Source organism: Etheostoma cragini, chromosome 12 (genome assembly GCF_013103735.1).
Source record: "Etheostoma cragini isolate CJK2018 chromosome 12, CSU_Ecrag_1.0, whole genome shotgun sequence".
Lineage (NCBI taxonomy): Eukaryota > Metazoa > Chordata > Actinopteri > Perciformes > Percidae > Etheostoma > Etheostoma cragini.
The window spans coordinates 7,199,545-7,221,838 of record NC_048418.1 but is presented as its reverse complement, the minus strand read 5'-3'; the positions used below and the strand labels follow the sequence as shown (position 1 = coordinate 7,221,838).

At 40.7% G+C, this 22,294-nt stretch overlaps 2 protein-coding genes across 5 annotated transcripts; both read left to right on the top strand.

Annotated features, from left to right (window-relative positions):
- Positions 1-3,218: 3,218 nt before the first annotated feature.
- ednrba (endothelin receptor Ba) lies at positions 3,219-8,991 on the top strand. 2 transcript variants are annotated; one of them, XM_034888344.1, is made up of 8 exons: positions 3,219-3,510; positions 4,141-4,620; positions 5,425-5,537; positions 5,787-5,991; positions 6,557-6,706; positions 6,985-7,118; positions 7,255-7,363; positions 8,259-8,991. In XM_034888344.1, exons 2-8 carry the CDS (start codon positions 4,207-4,209, stop codon positions 8,391-8,393), a joined length of 1,260 nt encoding a protein of 419 aa, XP_034744235.1. In that variant the 5' UTR covers positions 3,219-3,510; positions 4,141-4,206; the 3' UTR covers positions 8,394-8,991. The 2 variants fall into 2 exon arrangements, with proteins under 2 accessions (XP_034744235.1, XP_034744236.1); XM_034888345.1 differs by lacking the exon at positions 3,219-3,510 and having other exon boundaries at positions 4,207-4,620; positions 8,259-8,407; positions 8,540-8,991.
- A 4,796-nt stretch (positions 8,992-13,787) lies between these two features.
- LOC117954507 (ETS-related transcription factor Elf-1-like) lies at positions 13,788-22,287 on the top strand. Of its 3 annotated transcripts, none has more exons than XM_034888365.1 (8): positions 13,788-14,144; positions 16,385-16,810; positions 16,933-17,056; positions 19,006-19,110; positions 19,288-19,443; positions 19,562-19,636; positions 19,846-20,041; positions 20,197-22,287. In XM_034888365.1, the coding sequence occupies exons 2-8, from the start codon at positions 16,757-16,759 to the stop codon at positions 20,786-20,788; spliced, it is 1,302 nt and encodes a 433-aa protein (XP_034744256.1). In that variant the 5' UTR covers positions 13,788-14,144; positions 16,385-16,756; the 3' UTR covers positions 20,789-22,287. The 3 variants fall into 3 exon arrangements, with proteins under 3 accessions (XP_034744256.1, XP_034744257.1, XP_034744258.1); XM_034888366.1 differs by lacking the exon at positions 13,788-14,144 and adding an exon at positions 15,469-15,683 and having other exon boundaries at positions 16,390-16,810; XM_034888367.1 differs by lacking the exons at positions 13,788-14,144; positions 16,385-16,810; positions 16,933-17,056 and adding an exon at positions 17,252-17,430.
- The last annotated feature ends 7 nt before the right edge of the window (positions 22,288-22,294 follow it).

Sequence of the window (22,294 nt, the reverse complement as noted above, 5' to 3'; positions counted from 1 at the left end):
TTTGGAGTTTTCCGCCACATCTCAGGGCTTCATCAGTGTGTCGAGTTTGCCAAGCAGTCACTGTGATGAACAGTGTCTGATGAAGGCCCTTCTGATAACAACAACACACACACACACGTCGGCAATGTACCAAAATCAACACACAGCCCAGCCCCGTAAGTGTTACATTATATAGTATTTTATATGTAAATTTACTGATGCATTATTGTTGAAGTACTGTAGTATTTTAATGTTGCAGTCGGTCTAGGGGAGGCTATATTTGAGTAGTTTACATGCTGTTGGGTAATTTAATCTATAACTATACTCAATACATGCATACTATTTTATAACGTTATTATATGTTGTGTGTATGCAAAATCTAAATTTGTAAAGTAACTAGTAAAGCAAAGTATAACATTTCCCTCTGAATTATAGTGGAGGACAAGGTATCATAAAATGGTGTCATGTACGTTCTTTAGTGGGTCTTAAGTGCATTTGGTTACATTGTGCCACTGGCCCACATCTCATGCAAGGCTGCATTGTACAATCTATAAAGGCTTATACTGTACACTCACTTTACATGATGCATTGTGAAGATAGCTTCTAGAAACGTTATCTACTGAAAATTGTTTAACAATTTTTCATTATCCATATTGTTGGAATTTATAATTGCTTTGCTTAAAATTGTGTGAATTATAATCATCATTTGAGGGTGTTGTGTGCAGTTAGGGTGAGCAAATGATGCAGTTGAAAAGAACACCAGATAAAGGAGTAGTCTATAATTCTTGTAATAAATGATGTGCTTGCATGACCTTGTGATGTATCTGCCGAAACCAAATGTCTCCTGTTGAAGTTGCTGAGCTTTCTGTTTTGAATGTGTGAAATGTGTGTATGAGGGTGAGCCAAAAAAGAGGGAGTGAGACAACTGGGTTAACTGCTGCAAGAGACTTGTCTCTCTGCCCTTCACCTGTATCTTGTCTCCAGAACGTTCTGTAAGAAAGTACACTCCATACTCCAACTGCAATTGAGAATCTCTTCCTTCCAAAAAAGAACCTTGGGCCACAATTCTTAGCCCAACAACATCCACACATCTTCATGGTTTACGATTCAGCTGAATGACTGAAGTAAAGATTTTGCAAATAAAACATTGACATTTTTTAGTTTTTGCTGGAGATTAGTCATCTTTCCCTGAACATAGTGAACTGACACTATCAATATTACAATAGCCTTCCTTATTTCTGACCCTTTAAGCCCCCTAATAATTTTCAGTGCCTAAATTTACCACTTTAGCTAAATAGGTAAAAAAGTAGATTCCACTTACTAGCATTTCTTTTGTGCAGTGCTAGTAAGTGGAACACTACCTAAACAAGGATAAGCATCTCTTTCTTTGAACTCTATTGCTGAAGTGCATAGCAGTAGTAAAAAAGTAGAAAAACACAGTCTATCTAATAGACTTCCTTAAAGCTCCTCTGAGAGGGTAATCTATCATCAGAGAAACACATCTGGTCCTGATGGCGATATGGCCTGTGAGCAAGTCTCTTCTCAGAAAATCTGAGCCTCACAGGGAGGATCAACACAGGGCCAATACAGGTGTGGTCTACACCAGAGATTCTCAATGTTTTTAATTTAAATGATGCAGACTGTTCTCTTTCACTGTTTATAGTTATTCTTACTTACTTATGTACTTAACAAACACAACAGACCTACTTATTTTAACCCAAACCACAATCGTGTTCTAAACCTAACCAAGTAGTTTTGTTGCCTAAACAGGTTCTTCCCTGCAGAGGCTTCCAGGCACAGTGATTGCTCACATTGCTGGACATTTGGCCCAGACAATTGTGCATACTTTTCATAGGATATCCTACAGAAAGCCTTCATAGTTCAACAAATTATATTCTCTTTATTTTGAAATCTATAATAGTTCATAGATTACTTTTTAACGTATCATATCTATTAATCTTGGAATCTTCAAAATGTTTCATGAATGTCTAATACATTTCTCTTGTGTTGTCCTTTCACATAAGTGAAACTAAACATACATAACTGAAAGAAAAGAGGTGATTAACCAAGACTGTTAGCGTTGCTGTAAAGTTAACTGCATTTCACAGTGAGTCATTGACCAGAAAATTGTTTTATGATGGGTGACAGAAAAATTATATCCAATTTGTTTATCCTTGTCAAAAAAGTCACGAGTGAAAAAAGTCAAGGAGAGAAAAACAAACACATGGAGTGAAACCCTTGTCACACATGGAGGGACACCCTGGTTCCACCAACATACCTGCAAAAATAATGGCATTTAGTTTTCTTAGTAATTGTTAGCTTGCTAACACGCTAAACTAAGATGGTATACATGGTTATAGGCTATACATTAAAGTGAAAATGCTATTAGCAATAGCAAGCATAGCTGCTGGCTCTCGATGGGCGGCTGTGGATCAGTGGTAGAGCGGTTGCCTGCTAATCGGAAGGTTGGGGGTTCAATCCCTGGCCCTGCAGTCCCATGTCAAAGTGTCCTTGGGCAAGACGCTGAACCCCGAGTTGCCCCATATTGCGCATCGGAGTGTGAATATGTGTGAGTGTTTATCTGATGAGCAGGTGGCCGCAGCCAGCCCCCGATCAGCGACTGCATTTTTCCAAAGCCGCCGCAACATTTTTTGTTGTTTTTTGTTGTGTGACTTCCATTCCAGGTTACCAGGTTAAATCCATTAACAGCAAAAATACAGAGGAAAAGTTCTAATGTGAAGACTTGTGTGTCCTCTGCATCCTTCATCATGTAATTTCTCATTACTATGACAAACCGCTTGGCAAATATGGTGCAGTTATTTACAACGTGACTGCACATCGACAGCCTGATAAAACCCAAGTGATAGGATTGTTGTGGATGTAGATAAAATGAAATGGCAAATAAATAAGTATCAAATATTGTTTTTGTTTCACAGTATGTCTTACGAAATAGAACAATGACCATGCCAAACTGAAACACTTTAACATGACATTTATAATAGCAATGATCAATTCCTGTCAGATTGTTAATAGTTAATGCCAGAAAGGTACCATAAAAATAAAGCAAGGCACTAAAAACCCAACACTGAGTACCAACCAAACTTTAAGTGATTTATGATTTAACCCTGTTTCTTGCATTAAAATGAGGGGACATTGATGAACACAATAACTTATGAACATCCTGCCTGCCTTCCTCTGTCTTCCTACACCCAGTCCTCTCCATAAGAGGAGGGGTTGTTAGGGCAGGGATCTACTCAGCAGACTCTTGACACTGTGTACACTGAGACTCAGCAGCCAGTACTGGAGAAGAGGGAACTACCAGAGGACTGGAGCACAGAGTTTGAGCTTTTTCCAATTTGACGCCAGTGACAGAGAGAGAAGTTGCTGTTGGAGATGACTGGACTATCACTTCAGGAACAACATCCCTCCAATTTGGGAACTTTTCTCTGTCCTGAGAGCTTGAGAGTTACAAGAACAGTTTGATCTAAGAGGCACAAATTCTGGAGGATTTCTACCTCAGCTGGGAATTAGGTAAGTAAGAGCTTAAACAGCAGTGACTGGAGAACATTAATTGACTGATTTAAGGGCTGTACAAACAATTGGGGCAGTAAGGGGGGGTTTACTTTGTAAATGAAAGTACAATAATGTTAGTTGATTCAACTTGTTTCATCATTTATCTAATGTGAACCTTATTATTTTAATAGAATATCTAATGAGCACCACCAATGGACATTTGTAAAAACCCTGATACTGAGAGAAGTGTTGTCCCAGCTTGTGTAAAAGTGCACATTAATGAACCACGTGAAAGTGCAAGTTGTCATTTGACGTTACTATTTATGGAACTATTAATATTGCGAAAGAAAGATTTGAATAATGGTAATCAACCCCTGCTCTCCCAAAGGTCAGGCTACCCTCTTTCCCATTATCATGTCTGTACAGTCCCTAAACTAAAAATGACTAAAGTGTTTCTGCAGGGTGTGTCTGCATATTTTAGTTTTATTGAGTTTGCATAGAGATGGCATTGAGCTAAAGTCAAATAATAAACCCTGGAGCCTAATATACCTAGTAGACAGTGAGGTAATCTTTTCATTAAGTGTAATAATATTCCTGTTGTTAGATAACAGGGCGGAATACATTACTTGCTTGCCATTTTGTTTCCAGGCACACTCAAAGAGGATCAGTTGCAACCTTGTTGTATAAAAGTCATAGCTGCAACCAAACTCCAGGATGAAGATTCATCTCCTCTGCTTGGAGTTATTCCTCTTGGCGGGTCACACCCATGTGGCCAGAGGGCAGTTGGAGCCAAAGAAACAAGCGCCCCAGGATCTTCTCACTGTTACCCAGAGACTTGGACTCGTAGAGAGAGATGTGCAAGGTCCCGTGAGGCCCAACATCACCATGCCCCGCCGCTGGCTACCCCCAATGTGCACTGGACCCACAGAAATCCAAGACACCTTCAAGTACATCAATACATTGGTGTCCTGCCTGGTGTTTGTTGTGGGTATTATTGGTAATACCACCTTGCTTAGAATCATCTATAAGAACAAGTGCATGCGTAATGGGCCGAACATCCTAATCGGCAGCTTGGCACTTGGAGACTTGCTGCACATCATCATCGCCATTCCCATTAATGTTTACAAGGTGAGCTATACCCTATAGGTTTACAGTGGATCTTTTTGCCCTTAACAGTGTTGTTTTTTTTTCAGTCAATTCAAAACTCCCCTAGATATTAAATGATTTTTGTTGCACTCGAGTTAGAGGTCATACACAAATATTTAGCCGCATATTGGATTTTAAATCCTTTACACAAACGCACCTTCGAGCAGACACATACACACTCTTGAAAGGGGGCTTTTCTCATGTTATTACCGGTACTTTACTAGATGCTGAGCCCCTCTCTATCCCCTTATTTATGTTATTGTCTGTTGAGCTCATTTTGCGTGTGCATGTGTGTGTGTGTGTGTGTGTGTGTGTGTGTGTGTGTGTCTGTGTGTGTGTGTGTGTAAAGTGTCTATATATTTGGGTAAGGGGGAGAGCATGTTAAAACAACTGGCTGCTGTTGCATACCAGAGCAAGGACAGAAGAGACAGGGTGGTATGTGGAGATACAGGGCTACATATAATTCCAATTCATCTACACTTACATTCCAGTCACTTATAAGTCTTTATATTGTTAAGGTTTAGCAAGGTTTTGTTGTTCTCCGAGAGCTACCGTACCTGTCTGGGTTACGGTGCCTTGAGGCCAAACACAAGTGTTTTCAAGAAAAAACAAAACATTTTTGACTTGTAAAGGAGAGAAAAAAGCTTTACAGAAACTGTAGTTCAGGTTTACGCATCTGGTCAACTCTGGATGCCTGAGGCTGGGGAGAACAACTTGGAGCCAGACGATTTGCTTCACTCCCTCTCATGGTTTAACTCTGTCATCAACTCTTCTGTCTCTCTCCAGCTCCTGGCAGAGTACTGGCCTTTTGGAGTGACTCTGTGCAAGCTGGTGCCGTTTGTCCAGAAAGCCTCTGTGGGGATCACAGGGCTGAGTCTGTGCGCTCTGAGTATTGACAGGTAATTATGGCCACAGCCAAAGGGTAACACAAACTCACCTTTCCTTTCACGTTAGGCACTGTTTTCATTTCCTAATGCAACAGGGATTATTACTGCTCTTAAAATGTTTAGCGTACATGAGAGTGGTTTCATTCTTTTCAGCTAACCCTCAGAAAAAAAGTAAATGTGTATTTCCCAAAATTTCTCAAACTATTCCTTTCCCTTATGTTAGTTTGTTGGTTGACTGACTGCACATGTTTGATTTACCAGGTATCGTGCCGTGGCATCCTGGAGCCGTATCAAAGGGATTGGAGTTCCAAAGTGGATGGCTATTGAGATAGCGCTCATTTGGATAGTATCCATTGTCTTGGCTGTGCCAGAGGCAATAGCCTTCGACATGATCGCCATGGACTACAAAGGAGAACACTTAAGGATCTGTTTGCTTCACCCCATGCAGAAAACCGACTTTATGATGGTGAGCCCAGGCATACAGACTTTGAGACATATAATTCAGTGTGGCGAAAAATAGTGTGTTGAGACAGCTGTGCTGCTAACCTGCACATGCACATATAATACATACTGACACGTAAAGACACACAAGGAGACCCAAATGTGCATGTTGGCATGCACGCTGACTACCATACAGTGAAAGAGTTCCTGGCTCGAATTGGGGGTCAAAGAGAGTTTACTGACGGTGAAGCATCGTCAAGTAGAAAAAATGGTATGTCCCAGGAGTTATCGCTCTCTTGGCTGCAGACAAAAATGCAGCTCCTCCGTGTGTGTGTGTGTTCAAGTCTTTTATTAATTCTAATATAACAGCAGTGAAAAGTCGTTTTTCCACTGAGGTACTTTGATAAAATGATTTCAAACGCAAGTCAACAAGTGAATTTCAGACACACCCTTGAGTTCGATCACTCCTGCCGTGAGTGGGAATTCACACCATTAAATTTACTTGTGACATGTTTCATTTCACAACTTTAAGCTCTCTCATGCAGATGCTTATGCGTAATTCAGTGATGTTTTCCAATTTTTCTGTGTAGTTTTATAAATCAGTGAAGGACTGGTGGCTCTTCAGTGCATATTTCTGCCTGCCATTGGTCTGCACTGCTATTTTCTACACCCTGATGACCTGTGAGATGCTGAGGAAGAAGAATGGAGTCCAAATTGCTCTCAGTGACCACCTCAAGCAGGTTAGCTGATTGCTGACACAAGACTTAATCATACATTTACATAATTGTGTCCAATTAAAGCTATTACAAATACAGTTTTGTCTTTTTACCTCAAACTATACCGCTATAACTATAATTTGTTTTCATTTATGACAATTGTCATACAAAAAGTGTGTCCACTATAAATTTCTTCTTTTTGTATAAATGATTTCTTTGTATCCAGATTTTACCATGTCTCTATCTGGGCCAAACCTGTCAGCATAAACTATACAGTGATTTATGTGTGTTTGTGTGTTCAGCGAAGGGAGGTGGCTAAGACGGTGTTCTGTCTGGTTCTGGTCTTTGCTCTGTGTTGGCTGCCTCTCCACCTCAGCCGTATCCTGAAGATCACAATCTACGATGAGAAAGATCCAAACCGCTGCGAACTGCTCAGGTATGGAAGAAAATACATGTAGCACAGTCCACAAACAAAACAAAGGACGGAGGAGACTAGATCATTTAGTAGAATAATAAATCACCCTCCAGGAAGTGAGAAGTTGACGAATAATGTGTCTCTGTAACCTTTTTAGTTTCTTTTTGGTGTTGGACTACATTGGCATCAACATGGCATCTATCAACTCCTGCATCAACCCAATCGCCCTCTACATGGTCAGCAAGCGCTTCAAGAAGTGCTTCAGGGTAAGGTGCAACTTAGTCACATATGCCACGTGCAGAGTGAAAACAGCTTTAAGAACAGTTGACATTTTGGGGAGCATATGTATTTGTTTTCTTGCCAAGAGTTAAATGACAAGATTGATACCACTCTCATTTTCATACGATTAATATGAAGCGTAGCGTAGCTTAGCATAGAAACTGAAAACAGAGGAAAACAGCTAGCCTGGCTCTGTTCGACAGAAAAAAATCCACCTACCAGCACTTATAAAGCTCCTAATTAAGATCTTGAATCTCAATTGTACAATCTGTATAAAAAGCTAAAGACAACGTTGTGTTAATGTGGTACATTAACTTCCTGTGCTACGCTAAGCTAACCGCCTGCTGGCTCCAGTGCGTTCGAACGGACAAACATTTGAGGGGTATTGATCTTTTCATCTAACTCTAGGCCAGAAAGCAAATAATATTTTAAACTATTTCAAACTACCTTCAAAGCAATCTCTGAACCCATCGGCTCATGGTCTGATCACAATTTAGCCTCTGGGGGCAACAGCGATATTTTGGGTGTTCCTGTGGAGCCAGCGGATATCCAGATGACAGACATCTGTGCCAAAACTTCCTCGTCCATTCCATGGTCAATGTTTATAGTTCAAGTTAACACTTTTTGTAGGCCTTTGTGTTTTAACTTTTTTATCAGATATCTGGATATGAATGCAGAAAAATAAATAAATGAAAAGCTAAATCTACATCAGACGATAACCGATAGGTTCAGAGATTGCATTTTGACCAAAACGTTTTGCCTCTTTTAAACAGATTGTTTACCTGCATGCAACAAAAGCCTTCTCAAACATGATTGGTCAATACTACTCAGACTACAAACAAAAACCAAATACTAAAATCTTCTCCTGTCCTGTTCCTCTAGTCCTGCCTGTGCTGCTGGTGCCTACCGGCTGAGATGTTGATGGATGAGAAGCAGTCATGCATGAAGCTGAAAGTCACTGAACGAGCCTCCGACCAGAGCAACTCCCGCACGACCAACAAGTCCACTACAGGCTAAAGAGGCACATAGAGGTGAGAAAGGAGGAAAGATGATGGCAAACACCCCCCCTCCACAAAATATTCAAGTACGTCTGACTGAATGAGGACAAGTGTTCATTCTGACCGATCTACAATATCATATGAAGTCTCCTTCAACTTCAACAGACGTGTATTTGGAAATTAAAGAGATGAAACGCTTGTATCTTAAAACTGTGAACACTTGCCATGATGGATCGCTGCACACTCACCCTGTCCAAAAAGAAATAAGCATCAGTGCATTCCAAAAACTGTATTCCTGCATAATAAGTTTGAGATTTCTGTGAAGCAGGCAAACACCAAATATTGAGAACCAAGCAAAAGTGTTATGTAAAATTGAGGGTCAAGGGTCAATAATCAAAGACAGCCCATCCGGCGCGCAGCCTGGATAGTGAATGTTTGACGCTATGAATCTTGCAATCATTTCTGCATTGTACAGACTACATTTGAGTGTACCGCTGTGTTGCGTGTTGTTAACTATCACTAAAGTAACTTTTTAACAGTGAATGTAATGCTCTTGTTTGAGATTTGTTTACGTTATTTTGCTATATATTTCCTTTTTAATATATGTATGTATTGAGCATTTTGCATTCTTTATGGCTTGTTACAATAGTGCCTCCAAATGTATCATCTTGGAGTCATTTTCCCACTAGTTATTCAACTACTGATGTGTGATTTCAGCTATGTGACAATTCAACTTTTGTATTATACGGTTCAACATTGAGCTTCAGTTCTTAAGGCTTCATGTTTTTTGTGACTGTATTTGGTCACAATCGCTTATCTTAATCTTTTTATTAAAGTAAATAAATACTTTAAAGAAGGAGTTACTTGTGTATTTGTAATTATCTGTTCGGACACATGGTCAAATTCATTTATGACTGTAAATTCTAGATTTGCCCATTATCGTGGCCTGACTCTTTGTGTGTGTGTGTGTGTGTGTGTGTGTGTGTGTGTGTGTGTGTGTGTGTGTGTGTGTGTGTGTGTGTGTGTGTGTGTGTGTGTGTGTGTTTGATTTAAGCGTGACGGAAGGCAGCATCATGTGATGGTGTATGCCAACAGAACATTACTGTAATCTCTCTAACTTTCTTCCCACTTTTTCACTCGAAACACGCACACACACACACACACACACTCACACTCACACTCACACTCACACTCACACTCACACTCACACTCACACTCATACACACAAAGCTCTGACCTGGGAATGTTCCTTCAGGCTAAACCAGTGTCACGCATGTCATGTTAGCTGTCAAAGAAGCTCTCTGTCCTGTGATCTCACACCACTCGTCCTCGACTCATCTCTTTATCCGCTCTCCTTGCCTTCACTCACTCTTCTTTTTCTGTCTATATTTCTTTATTTTTACCTCTTCTCAGTCCTCCACCCTACTTTTCTTCTCTGCATTCCGGTCTCCACTTCTCCAAATAACCCCTCTCACTCTGTTCTTCCATTATGATTAGAAACAGTTCAGTGTAGTTTGACATTAAATTAAACCCAGTGCTATAAGCAGCTATAAGTGAAAGAAATCCCATTAGGACATTCCTCCCTAAATTATCTAATTTTCTATTCTCAGCAGAGTAAAACTGATATATCTGCTTGTGAATACTAGCATCCGCCCTTTAGTACTAATGTGATTGTCCTCCAAGATCACTGCAAAAGAAAATACATTTTGTGCAGTGAGCTACTTACTAAACCGTTTATAAATCAAAGTGTAATTAGCTCACGGTCAATTCAGAACATCGTATCTTGCTCTATAAAGCTTGTTTCAAAGTAAAAATATTTATCGGCCCAAACAGTTGTAACATATCCCAGAGTTTATGCTAAGTAAGTCAACTTGCATTAAAGAAATGGTTTGACACTTTGGGAAATAAAGTTATCTGCGTTCCAGATAAAAGTTACATGAGAAGATAAATACCAATGTATGTATTATGAATGTGCTACCGCAAGTAGCCGGTTAGCCTAGCTTAGCCTAAATACACTCTTTTGTTATTCTGTTATACTCTTTTGTGCATCTATTTAATCTGGTTTACCCCTGTTTAATCTGTTCAAAAGACAACCGGTTGTGGATTTACAAGGGGTTAATGGGCCATTTCGTGGAGGGGCACAGTAACTTGCTGTGCTAAGCTAAGCTAACTGGCTGATGGGCCTGTCTTTTTACCAACCAAATGAATACGCTGAAAAAGATTGGAAACAGCTAGCCTGGCTCCATCCAAAATCTGCCTCCCACAGATAAAAGATGGAGAGCATATGTATAACTGATTTAGAGAGACACAAATAACACAGAAGTACTTATAACTGTATGTTACTACAGCTTTCACAAGGGTTGATGCCTGGAGCAGCCATGTTGGAGTTTTAGCTCGGGATACTCGGTGGTTGCCAGAGTTCCGAGCTCTGAAAAATCAGGTTTCCGAGTACAAATGGCATGCACTATAACCTAAGTGTCTTCTGGCTGTAGCTTTATTAGCATACAAAAATGAGGGTGGTATTAATCTTTGCATCTAATTCTTGACAAGAAAGAACTGTTTTTTCCAAAAGGTCAAAACATTGCTTTAAATGAATATTTCTTGGTCCGACTTTACTCTCAATGCTCCTGTGTATATAGATAAGATTTTGTTTTACAGTCTCTCATCTCTTCCTTCTTACAGGCAGCTCTAACTTTCTATTTAGACTTCCGCAAAGTTAACAGGGAAAAACACTCCATAGTTCTGCCAATTACTGACCTAATGCTACAGCAGTCTGCTGTAGTGAGTTCATTTCTCTTTTTTGCTTATAGAAGCTGGAAAATAGAGACGAAAACCTGAAGCAGATTGATGCCAAAAGGTTAATGAGAGATAGCACCTCATTTAGCAATAAAAAGACAAAAGAAAAAAAGAGCTTTTTATATATTCAAACAACTTTGTGGACGTTTCCTTTATTAACTGCATGAAACTCTTGGTGGAAGATTGAGATAGTATTTCCTTCTCAGTACATACCCACCCACTGTCTCTCCATACACTAACACACACATGCAGTAAATTTGACACCACATACGCACAAACAGACCACATACCAGTACACACAGTTTGTTTTCTCCTCCCCACAAATTTAGAAGCCAGCATGAAGTGCCAGAACATGGCAGGATTGAAGGGTTGATAGCTTGGGATTATGGGTCTCAGGGGTTGGGGTGTGTACAGACCTGGTTTTGCTCCTCTCTGCTTTCTCTTTCTCCAAACATTCTTTCATGTTTTTCTACCCCAACAATCTAGCATTTGCATATTTACACAGCATGTTCTGCAGACTTGCCAGTTAACTACATTCAAAATCAATTTTCAGCAGTCATATGAACATGATAGTTGACAGGCAGAACTTGTTCCTTTGTGTGTGTGTTTCTTTGTTTGTTTGTGTGCGTGCGTGCGTGCGTGCGTGCGTGTGTGTGTGTGTGTGCGTGTAGACGAAAACGCTTTCTGCATATTTGTCTAATTTGATGTGCTGTTTTGGTAACATTCCATTGATTTCACACTTCAAAGAATGGTTGATAAATTACCCAAATACGAGTCATCACTCACTTTCACAGATGTATAAATGTCACACACTTGAACACACACCAAACACACACACGCACGCACACACACACACACACACACACACACACACACACACACACGGTGCAGCAGAAGCAGCAGAAGGTGAGCAGACGTGGCCAGCAAAAGGAATTCATCAGACTGACGTACCATGGCATTTCTTTCATCTATTTCCCACTCAGTTCTACTCAGTTCACTCAGTTCTCAAATACTGTGCCACAGTCCTGCCTCCCCTTTATTTCCTTTCATTGTCTGAGACAAAGTCACAAATCTATGTGCAGGCTGGCCAGAGACAAATGCTGCAAGCATGATAATTGTCAAAATGTAGCTTACATCAACTTAATGTGTAGATATTTGCAGTTTGTCAGTAAGGTCAAAAGCCATCTTGTATAAGAAACGCATGCCTAAAAATACTTCCAATTGTTTTCACGATTCATTGTTGATTCTATAAAATGTATAAAAAAAAGTGAAAAAAGCTTGTCATCATTTCACAACAACATTATCAAATTGCTTGTTTCATCAGGCCCAAACCCAAATATATACTGTATATCAAAGAAGACAACCAAATATTAATTTGATAAGCTGCACCCAGATACATTTTAACATTTTGTTCATGCAAAATGACAATTCATTTTTTGTCAAACTAGTTGATGATCAACTAATCAATTAATCGATTAAGAGACTGAATTAAAATTGTTTGGATGTTAAGGGAGGCTGAAATTTGTTTCACTTTTTAAAAAAGCAACATCTTTTTGATGTAACAATTGTTTAACTAAAAAGGGACGGAAACAAAATTTGAACTCAAGATTAGAAAAAATAAAATACCCTCCCTAGCTAAAGTCAAAATAGCCAGCTTCAGCCCAAAGAAAATGATTATACCGTCCCACCTTTCTGTCTCCTTCTCCCCGTAACAATTTTCATACAGTGCTTTGTAATTTCGACTGTACATGCTGCATGTGAATTTCAAACGCTGCATAAAAACCAACATATCAGAATTGTGTTTGTATAACATAAACTAAAAGTAGTAGCTGTATTTTGGGGTACTGGAATTTCACATGTGTTCATTCATAGTTGTGATGCCTTCAGTGAGAATCTACAATGTAAATAGTCATGAAAATAAAGAGAACACATAGAATGAGAAGGTGTATCCAAACTATTGGCCTGTCCTGTATGTATTTGTAATTATATAACAGTTATGCACTACAAGCTAGTTTCTCTTATATGAAGTTCCCAGACAGGGTAGTTATGAAACCGTGACTATACAGAGACAGCATGGCTGGCTTATGAGGGCCTTCTTCTCATGAGAGAGCTGATGATTTCCAAGAAACAGTGGTGACAGGGATCACACAGCCTGTACCAGACCCCTGAGTATCACTGAGCTACACTCTGTTCATATAAGCTTTCCCATGTCTCGTTTATAAAAAAAAGGAAGGAGAGGACATGTAAAGATTGCTCAGGCAACAACCCTTGCTGTCAAGGTTGTTGGTACAGAGTTTTGCCACTAGGGAGCATCAGGAACTGAAAAATGACAGATGTATTTTTTACTTTTTGCATCTATCTTCCTTTTTCGTCTTTTTGTCCATATTTTTTTCTTTATTTTTCAGCCTATACTAACATTTTCCATATAGGCTAACAGTAACTGTAAAGGTCATCAAAAAGCATGTTATAATATTGTAAATCCATTTAGTTTAGTTGAAGATGACCTACTGATTTTATTTGATTTGTAGTGAGATCAACCACACACATCCACTGGCTGTCCACCGTCATTTAAACTACTGGGCTGTTTGGAGATCAGTTGCTTGTCTCTCTGCTGCTTTACATTGCAAATACGCCCGTGTTTACATTTGCTCCACAGCGACAATGGTCACTATGGGTTACCTTGACTCACAACACAGGTAACCAATCAGACCTCACAGGCGGGGAGTTCACTGGAAAAAGAGGAAGCAATAACTGGCAAGGACTGAAGGAAAGAAGAAGAAAAAAATCAACTTCTACACTGGTCTAAAGCCTGTACGGCACTCTCCTTGGTGACTGGAAATTCACAAGAGGAATCTGATCCCAGGTCTGTAAGCAGATTGTTCTCTGTTTGCCAAAAGGGATAAGAACAATTTCCGTTCCTCTTCTGGATTCTCCAGGCAGCTGCTGCTCTGCCACATACAGCTATAAACACAAGGTAAGCCCACTGCTTCTTATTCTATATAACAGACCAACAACTCTGACAAATACTTAAAACAGCAAAAGAAAGTGCTAATAGCTCTTCCGGTGACTGTACGTGCATGACATGTGCTAAAGGGAAAGTGAAAGTATATTTCAGAGAGTTTGTATGAGTTTCTGAGCATGGCTGTTTGACACAGTTTAAACACCCTGCCAGAAATGTTCAGTAAAAAATACATCACTATAAACGACAGGTGAAGCACAACCACATGTGGACACATGTGGACGCAAAGGTTGCCACCTCCACCATTCCCCGATTCCCAATCTTTCCACACACACACACAAACACACACACACACACACACACACACACACACACACACACACACACACACACACACACACCATATTTCACTGCGTTCATTCAACAAGGCCTGGTTACTGCAAGCAACATGAGGGGCTTATCAGCTGCTCCCTCACTTGCAATACTGTTATCAGCCTGGCCTAGTTCACACACACACACACACACACACACACACACACACACTTTCTCTCACCCTTTCTGTCAAACACAGCCGCACTTTTTCTATATCTGACTCGCTCTTACACACACACACACGCACACGCAAACTGGGGAATGAATGTTATGGGGGCTTATCAGTGTCCTTAGGGGCCTGGTAACTACTTCACAGGCTCATATCCCAGTGCCGAGGCCACAGAGACAAACCTATGTGACCAGAGTACTGATGAACAAAGGCTCTGTACTGTGACTACTCTATAGAAGCAGCCGGCTGCAGGGCACGCTGACAATGAGCATAGGCCTAAATACACATGCCAAAATGGCAGGCGGTGGTGGCTACCACTCAAAGAAAAAAAAATAGCACAAAACAAAAAAATGCTAGCAGCATTATTTAAGTGTTGTTCTACATTTATTGATACTAAAAAAAGCATGGCAGCTTACCATTCTGTACTGTATCTGTACTGATAGGTTTCCAGGTAAGGAAGTAGAGAGTAGCTGATAGTTAATTATGTTTAACCTGCATTACAACTAAACACAAAAAGACAGAAGCATAAGTTCCATGTTAGTTCATTTTTTATATACAGAACATTATCAAGGACTCCTCACTACCTAAAAGACACTGCTCAAAAAAGTAAACTATCTTCCGTTGTACTTGTGTCCTAAAATGTTGTGCAGCAAACAACTGCACACATCACAGGAAGTCGAAAATGAGAAGGCCATTGCTGGCAGATGATGTTGGCTGCGGTTTGGCACCGGAACTCAGGAAACGGTGCCTCCTAACTGAGCTGTGCTTCCTGTGTGATAACTGACCCAAACATGGTGTGCCTCTATCACACACATACACATAAGGACAAAGAAGCGTGCTCAGGAACTGTGATACTACCAAGACTTTTCAATTAAACTGAGGATCAATGGGATTAAAATGTAGGAGCTCAATGATTATACTGTATATATTTCCTTGGAAGCGATTCGTTCACAGTGGGAGATCTGTTGTACACAAAACCTAAATGCTGGCGTGATCTTCAACAGAGGAGGTAAGTGCAGGGTGCCAACAGTGTTGACAACTTAAATGTGACACTTGGGAGGGGGAGGCCGCTGTAAACCAGCAACAGAAGAGACTAAATTTCCTCAGTTGTTTACTTTAACCTCAGAGCGGACAGAGGAGCATGGAGGGTCCGGGCACGGGGACTGAGCGATAAAAAGAAATGAATATGGCCAGAGAACAAGAGAGGAAGCAGAGAAATACAAGTGACAAGGAGAGAATAACGGAGAGTAGAGAAGAGAAGATCTGAATGTCCTTTACAGCATGTTGGAAGGAATGTGCACGCAATGCCCTGAAACCTTGAACATTGTGCAAAGACATGATGATTTAAGTCAACATCAGTCAGCCCCCCCCTTCTCATAACACACACACACACACACACAGACACACAGACACACACAAAGCTAGGGCACACATTGCAGTGCAACTGCTTCCTTCCTGTTGCTGGTTTAGCCTCCTTTAGAAACAAGATAAGAGCAATAGCATGAGATATATGAAAGAGGGAAGCATACTGGGCGTTTTTTTCTGCCTCTCAGATTAGAGTGACCACATTTCTTAATTTGGACATTTTCTTTAAAAAGTCTGACTGGTTACTACCTGATATTCACTGCAGGTGTGGTACTATCACTTTCGCGTTTCAGCCTACCTCCAACGGCTTACACACTTGCTCTTGTTTCTCTCTGTTCTTATCTGGCAGATTAGGTCAGACCACAGGACAGTTTAGCAGCCTCCACTTCCTCATCGAAAGTCGAAACATCGAAGCAGAGCAAGTGAACACGAGTTTCCTGTGACGCCTATTTGTCTCTGGTCAATGCTTTTTCTCCACTCTTCCACTGTTGAATTGTGCTGTTTGGAAAGAGGCTGGCCTCGTCATATCCTGGTGGCAGCTCTACGGTAGATCTACACTGACAGTCAATTGCTGTTCATCTGAAGAGTCTCTCCAAAAACTGGATCTGTCAGGACGCAAAAAAACTCATCAGACCTGTCAGTTATTGATAGTCTTCGGAAGAAAGCTGTGATGCTATTTTCAAGCAAGTAAAGGTCGTGTGTGGGTTTGGGATATTCAGCCATGCAGTCAGAGCTCATCTTTGACTTTGCCAGTGACCATGTCAACGTGTCACAGGTAAGTACATTTAGGATGATTTTCTTTGTGTGTTGAAACAGGGCTGGCATGTGATGCAGCACATATTTCTATTTGACAAATTGTAATCTGATTAATCTAATCTAATTGTTGTTGTATTGCAGTTAGGGGGTTACTCCGATTACCCTGCAGTGATTGTGGAGCAGGTTCCCCATCCCCACCTGTTCTCATATACAGGTCTAACGTGTGAACATTCACAGACAAAGCATCACCAGCAGCTGCTCAAAGGTCAGCACACACGCACACGCATACGCGCGCACACACACAGGCCTTTCTCTACCTCACATTCATATAGTTGAAGCTCACCTGTCGTCCAATAGTTATTAAACGGTCTAAGCTTTGTTCTGTGAAAGTTCTGTTCAAGTCCTGCTAAATTAAAAGTCCCACCAGAGTCATAAAAAAAGAAAACCTAGGACTGCACATGCGCAGTCTCGACCCTCGCACATGGACCACCCTTCACAAAAATTCAGGAAGTGAAACAAAACATTCCTGGCTTGTGCCTGTAAAGACCGTTAATGAATCATATTAGGATGTAGACTTGGTCAGTTTGGGATACAGCACACATACTATGGCTTGTTCCTCACCAGTGCTGGGAATTAAAAGTAAGTTATATCGTTGTATCTGGTTGTTTTCTCGACTTTATTCTGGTTGGAGCGAGCAGTTGAAGTTGGGCATGGCGAGGCTCGGTTAACCTAGCTAACGGTAACGTTAACTGACAACGTTCGCGGACAGTTATGGTCAATTTACTTTACAATTAGAGAAGTTTTGGGACAGCAACTTATCTGCCGTGTTTCTTTAAACGTGGATATCTGCGTTGACAGGTCGTTTTCTGGTTTTCTCGGCGGAAGAAAGTATTAGAGCCAAATAAGTCCAACCATCTGTTAGCTACAGTAGCAGATGAAGTCTAGCTGAGCTAGACTAGCTCACTGCTTCATAGCGTGCCCACGTCACATAAATAAATGCGCACAAAACAACTCCCTTTTGATAATATTTGGCCTCAACGACATACATGTGTTGAGATGTATGTTAATGGGTGTGATAATTACAGAAGCCCATGGCTGCCCATATTGTTTGTGTGGAAGTAAACGCACTGAACACTGAAACATCAGACTTGGATATTAGTTGGTATTAGTTATTCAACTGTGCACTGTAGGAAGGTTTAGTGGGTAAAATAACAAGTAGGTCCATCTGTGCCGTTTGGTGCATACTGTACCAGCCAAAATTTGGAAACAAAATGAGAAAATGTGTTCTAATGTTTGACTGGTACTGTTTATATTGTTTCATATGTGTAGCCACAGATCCATCTCAGCCAAAGTTTGCTCACTTTTGACTTATAAAGGAAGCCCATCCCATCTATTTGGCATAATGAAGGGGTGCCTGAACCCATCTGGTAGGGCTGTGGTGGCACGTCAGACAAAAAGGTTTGTCAACCACTGCCCCTTAACAGAGACTAACAAACAAGTAGCTCTCTTGTTTTTAAATTTGGAGTGCTGTCATTAAATGTGATGGTCACAACTAGGGGTGGGGCAACATGGATCACATCCTCTGATCAAGGCATCTATATCAATTACATTTTATTTACGGGATTGTTCCAGTTCCACTGGATGTCCCTCACCTTCCGCTTTGTTTGTGTTGGCAATCTAAACTCCGATTGATTTGGGAAACATCCTCTGAGCTGGAACAGCTAACCCGTATTAAGGTGATTCATCACATTGATGTTGTTGCCGGATTTATAAGTTCCTTTTACCCCAATTGTACTGGAATGGCAGCAGAAAGTTCAGAGGCACATATCTTCCAAACTTAAATAAACACACCTGCACGGTAGTGTTGTGAGAAAAAATGTATACATTATAGTATTGCAATATTTTCTGTGGCAATACCGTATCGATACACAGACGCCAAGTATCAATCTATTAGTATATATGTGTTGGTCAGTTTGTCTGCTTGACAATCCCATTTCGCAGCAATAAGTGAAAAGTGAGATTAACAAACAAAATAAAGATAAAATCCCCTTCTGCATGGCTAGATATCGCCAGCAGTGAGAGAATGTTTTTTGTATTTGGGCTCAACCCTCAGGCTTTTGATTCTCATGTTTTGTTTTGCTCTTACTTAATTCCACTTTATCCACCTGCTTAAAATGTTTTGTTGTATGTTACTTCCTTTTCTGTGGTCTGCAGTGGAGCAATGTGAAAGTGGAGAGGAAGAGACCATGGAGACTCTTGTTGCTGCTGATTCCCTTCTCAACATGGACTACACTGACACCCTCTCTCTGGAACACTACTGTAAGGACACAAACAAATAGACACACACCTGAGCTAACACTAACAGAGTGAAGATGCCCTAATAAACCTCACTGCTGCTTTTTGATGTAGGACATGTCTGACTGCAAAATGTTATTTTTAGACATGGTGGTCACAGTGCTGTTCTCTTTCATTAAATCTGTTTATGCCCTCCTGCAGCCCAGACCTTCTTACCATCGCTGGGTGATGTCATCACTACTCCTGTTACCCAGGTGACTGTGTCAGCAGAGGGGATTGTGGGAGCTTTCGACCAGCCACAATGGCATTCGTTGCTCACAAAGAAGCCTGCAGCACAGCTGCAGTCCAAAAAGAGAGGTCAGTCATTTCTGGGTTATCAGCTTATCTGATTCTTAATAACAGCATCATTGTAAATAATTGTGTGATTATATTAAATAGCTTGTAAATTAACCCGCTTTATTCTGCAAATGCTCAGGAAGAAAACCTCGACATAGAAGGGCAGAGTCTCCCACACCAGACATTATAGTGAAGAAGGACAAATACAACAAAGGTATTGTCACACAGAACAAAATTAGTTTCCGTGGTACTTTTAGTCTGAATTAAAGTCAGAGTAATGTAAAGGCTGGAGCGGCACAGAGAGATCAGAGAGACCAATGTGGATCACAGGGGATCAGTCACTTGCAAGACAGCTTTCACAACAGTCATTTCCTATGTTTATTCTTTGTCTTTTCCATCATATTTTTTGTGTTTGTGCTTCAGGAGGAAACACACTGTACTTGTGGCAGTTCCTGATGGAGTTGCTGCAAGACCGACAGGTCTGCCCCCGCTACATTAAATGGACTAATCCCCAAGCAGGAATCTTCAAGTTGGTCAACTCAAAAGCAGTGGCCAGACTCTGGGGCAAACACAAGAACAAGCCAGATATGAATTATGAGACAATGGGCAGAGCACTCAGGTACACTACCAAATGAGGGCTAAGCCTAATTAGAATAGGTCACTATTAAAGTAATCGGGTTGAGTAATGTTAAAAAAAAAAAAATTCCAGGTCCTTAAATGTGGCCTTCGATGTGGTGTTTGTTTTGTTAATGCTGAATCTCTGTCTTCATGTAGGTACTACTACCAGAGAGGCATACTGAATAAGGTTGAAGGCCAGCGTCTGGTCTACCAGTTCACCTCTCTGCCCAAAGATATGATTTATATCACAGATGGAGATGGCATCAAAGAGGAAGAAGAAAACGAAAACAGTGGCAATGATGAGGGTGTGAGTGATGACTCCGATGACAGCACTGTACCTTCTAGTGACCAATCAGTGGATGAGGAAGATTCCCACCCACCACAGAAGAAAATGTCATTCAGCTCTGTTCGATCCCCAGCTACCCAGCGGACCAGGCCAGCACCCAGGCCCTCAGGTCAGCGTGACACGGTGCTGCGGTCTGCCAGCACCAGCCTGATCCAGGAGCAGCATTTGCCTATTGTGTCCGCTGAGATGCTGCGGACCCTCCAGAACCTGCAGAAGGTCCAGTCCCTGCAGCCTGCGGGTCACGCCTCAGTCTTCAAAACCGCTCAGCTGCTGGGAAGTTTGTGTGAGCGACAGGCTGCTGCTGAGGTGGCTGTAGACAGTGATGAAAGGTCCCACCCAAGACTCAAAACTTCACAAGTGGAGACTCCACAGCTGGTGCCTCTAACTAGCTCTGACCAATAGAACAGACCAATAACCCCTAAACACACTCACACATATGCACATACATGCATATACACTCCACTGACTCAGAACGTGTTACAGAGCTGCATTTTGTTGCAGCAATGTCTGCGCATCAGGGCCTATATTTCTTAAGTGTGGAAGAGTGAGTGTACTGATCTAGGCTTATTTGTGTATTTTAGATTATATTATTAATTGGTAACAAAAGTAATTCTAGATCACTGCTTCCTCCCTGACACCTAATTTGGCAGGAAACTGCCAGGAACCAAAATCTCACAACAAAGCAGAATTTTACTTTCTAACATGTGCTTTATCTCAGCCTTGCGTCATTCTCTGAAGCCGTTAACCATACAAGATACCAAAGACAGACATGCACTGGAATCTACAGCCTCTCTGCACCTTCTGCAGACACGCCCTCTGCTTGCACTTCACCTCTAGCATCATGGATCAAATGATCTGATCAGCACACTGTACCCTCTTTTTCTGCCTTTACTCACACTCTTTCCCGATCTTTTTTTACCATCACATAAATTGCTGAATCATTCCTTTGCCTTAAAAATGGCTTTGCACTAGTGTTTACCCCTGCTGTATATTTCTTCTTTAATAGTGCCTGACGACCTCAGTCCATTCTGTCCCTGCTTCCTGTGTTCCTGGTAATAATGAGGTTATTAAGGGAAAACATTCCATGTTATTATTGTTTTTTTTTAAGATTACTGAATTATCTTTGTATTGTGAAATGTTTAAAATAAGGGATCACTGTTTCTAGAATAATAATTTAGCACTGCTGCTGTTTGTAGTTAATGTGTCTACACAGTGGACCTTCTTTTTGTTGACAATCACCAGTGAAATTACCTTTTATTGAACTATTTTGCCTCGAGAGTCCTACTGCTACTATTTAGCCTTTCTGCTATGTACACATTCTGTTTAGTTATTACACGTATGCATATATGGACCTCTAAAGCCTTAATATCTTTATGTATTGTGTGTTATATACTGTATGTCTGTGAACATGCTTGACTTTGTGCCTTGTTGCCATTTTCTCCCTCAGGTCCGTACAAAATTAGTTTTACTTCACAGACTGTATACTCTTTTGCACAGAGTAAAATGCCTGGCCTTTTTTATAATGGAATTAAGTTCAATGTTTTCACTTTAGTTGATCTTAGTTTAGCTTCACAAGCCACAATCCAATGAATACTCAGCCTGGCTTCTGTGAGGTAACAGCAATTATTATTAAGATGCTTGTAACTGTGCCTTTACCCCCAGGGAACCCTATGCAAAACTGTTTTCACTGTGTTAGAGTAAACCATTTATTTGGAATTGCCTCGCTTTATCTGGAGGTCTCTTAATACTGTAAATTTTACTGATATTGATATGTAAGCTTGTAGCACAAGGAGAGGTGGAGTTTATGTTGCCTTATTTTGGTGTATTTGCTTTTGTGCAGGATGGCAGTGTTGAAAAGATATTCTATTATATAAAATAAACTTAATTTTGTCATTGTCTGTAAATTAA

What these genes read in the sequence shown, in the direction of transcription:
- ednrba (XM_034888344.1), top strand. Translation starts at nt 4,207, where the DNA reads ATGAAGATTCATCTCCTCTGCTTGGAGTTATTCCTCTTGGCGGGTCAC. An exon ending in TTCCCATTAATGTTTACAAG is followed by an intron (nt 4,621 to 5,424) that starts GTGAGCTATACC and finishes GTCTCTCTCCAG; the next exon opens with CTCCTGGCAGAGTACTGGCC. An exon ending in AGAAAACCGACTTTATGATG is followed by an intron (nt 5,992 to 6,556) that starts GTGAGCCCAGGC and finishes TTTTCTGTGTAG; the next exon opens with TTTTATAAATCAGTGAAGGA.
- LOC117954507 (XM_034888365.1), top strand. Translation starts at nt 16,757, where the DNA reads ATGCAGTCAGAGCTCATCTTTGACTTTGCCAGTGACCATGTCAACGTG. An exon ending in CCTCTCTCTGGAACACTACT is followed by an intron (nt 19,111 to 19,287) that starts GTAAGGACACAA and finishes GCCCTCCTGCAG; the next exon opens with CCCAGACCTTCTTACCATCG. An exon ending in ACAATGGGCAGAGCACTCAG is followed by an intron (nt 20,042 to 20,196) that starts GTACACTACCAA and finishes GTCTTCATGTAG; the next exon opens with GTACTACTACCAGAGAGGCA.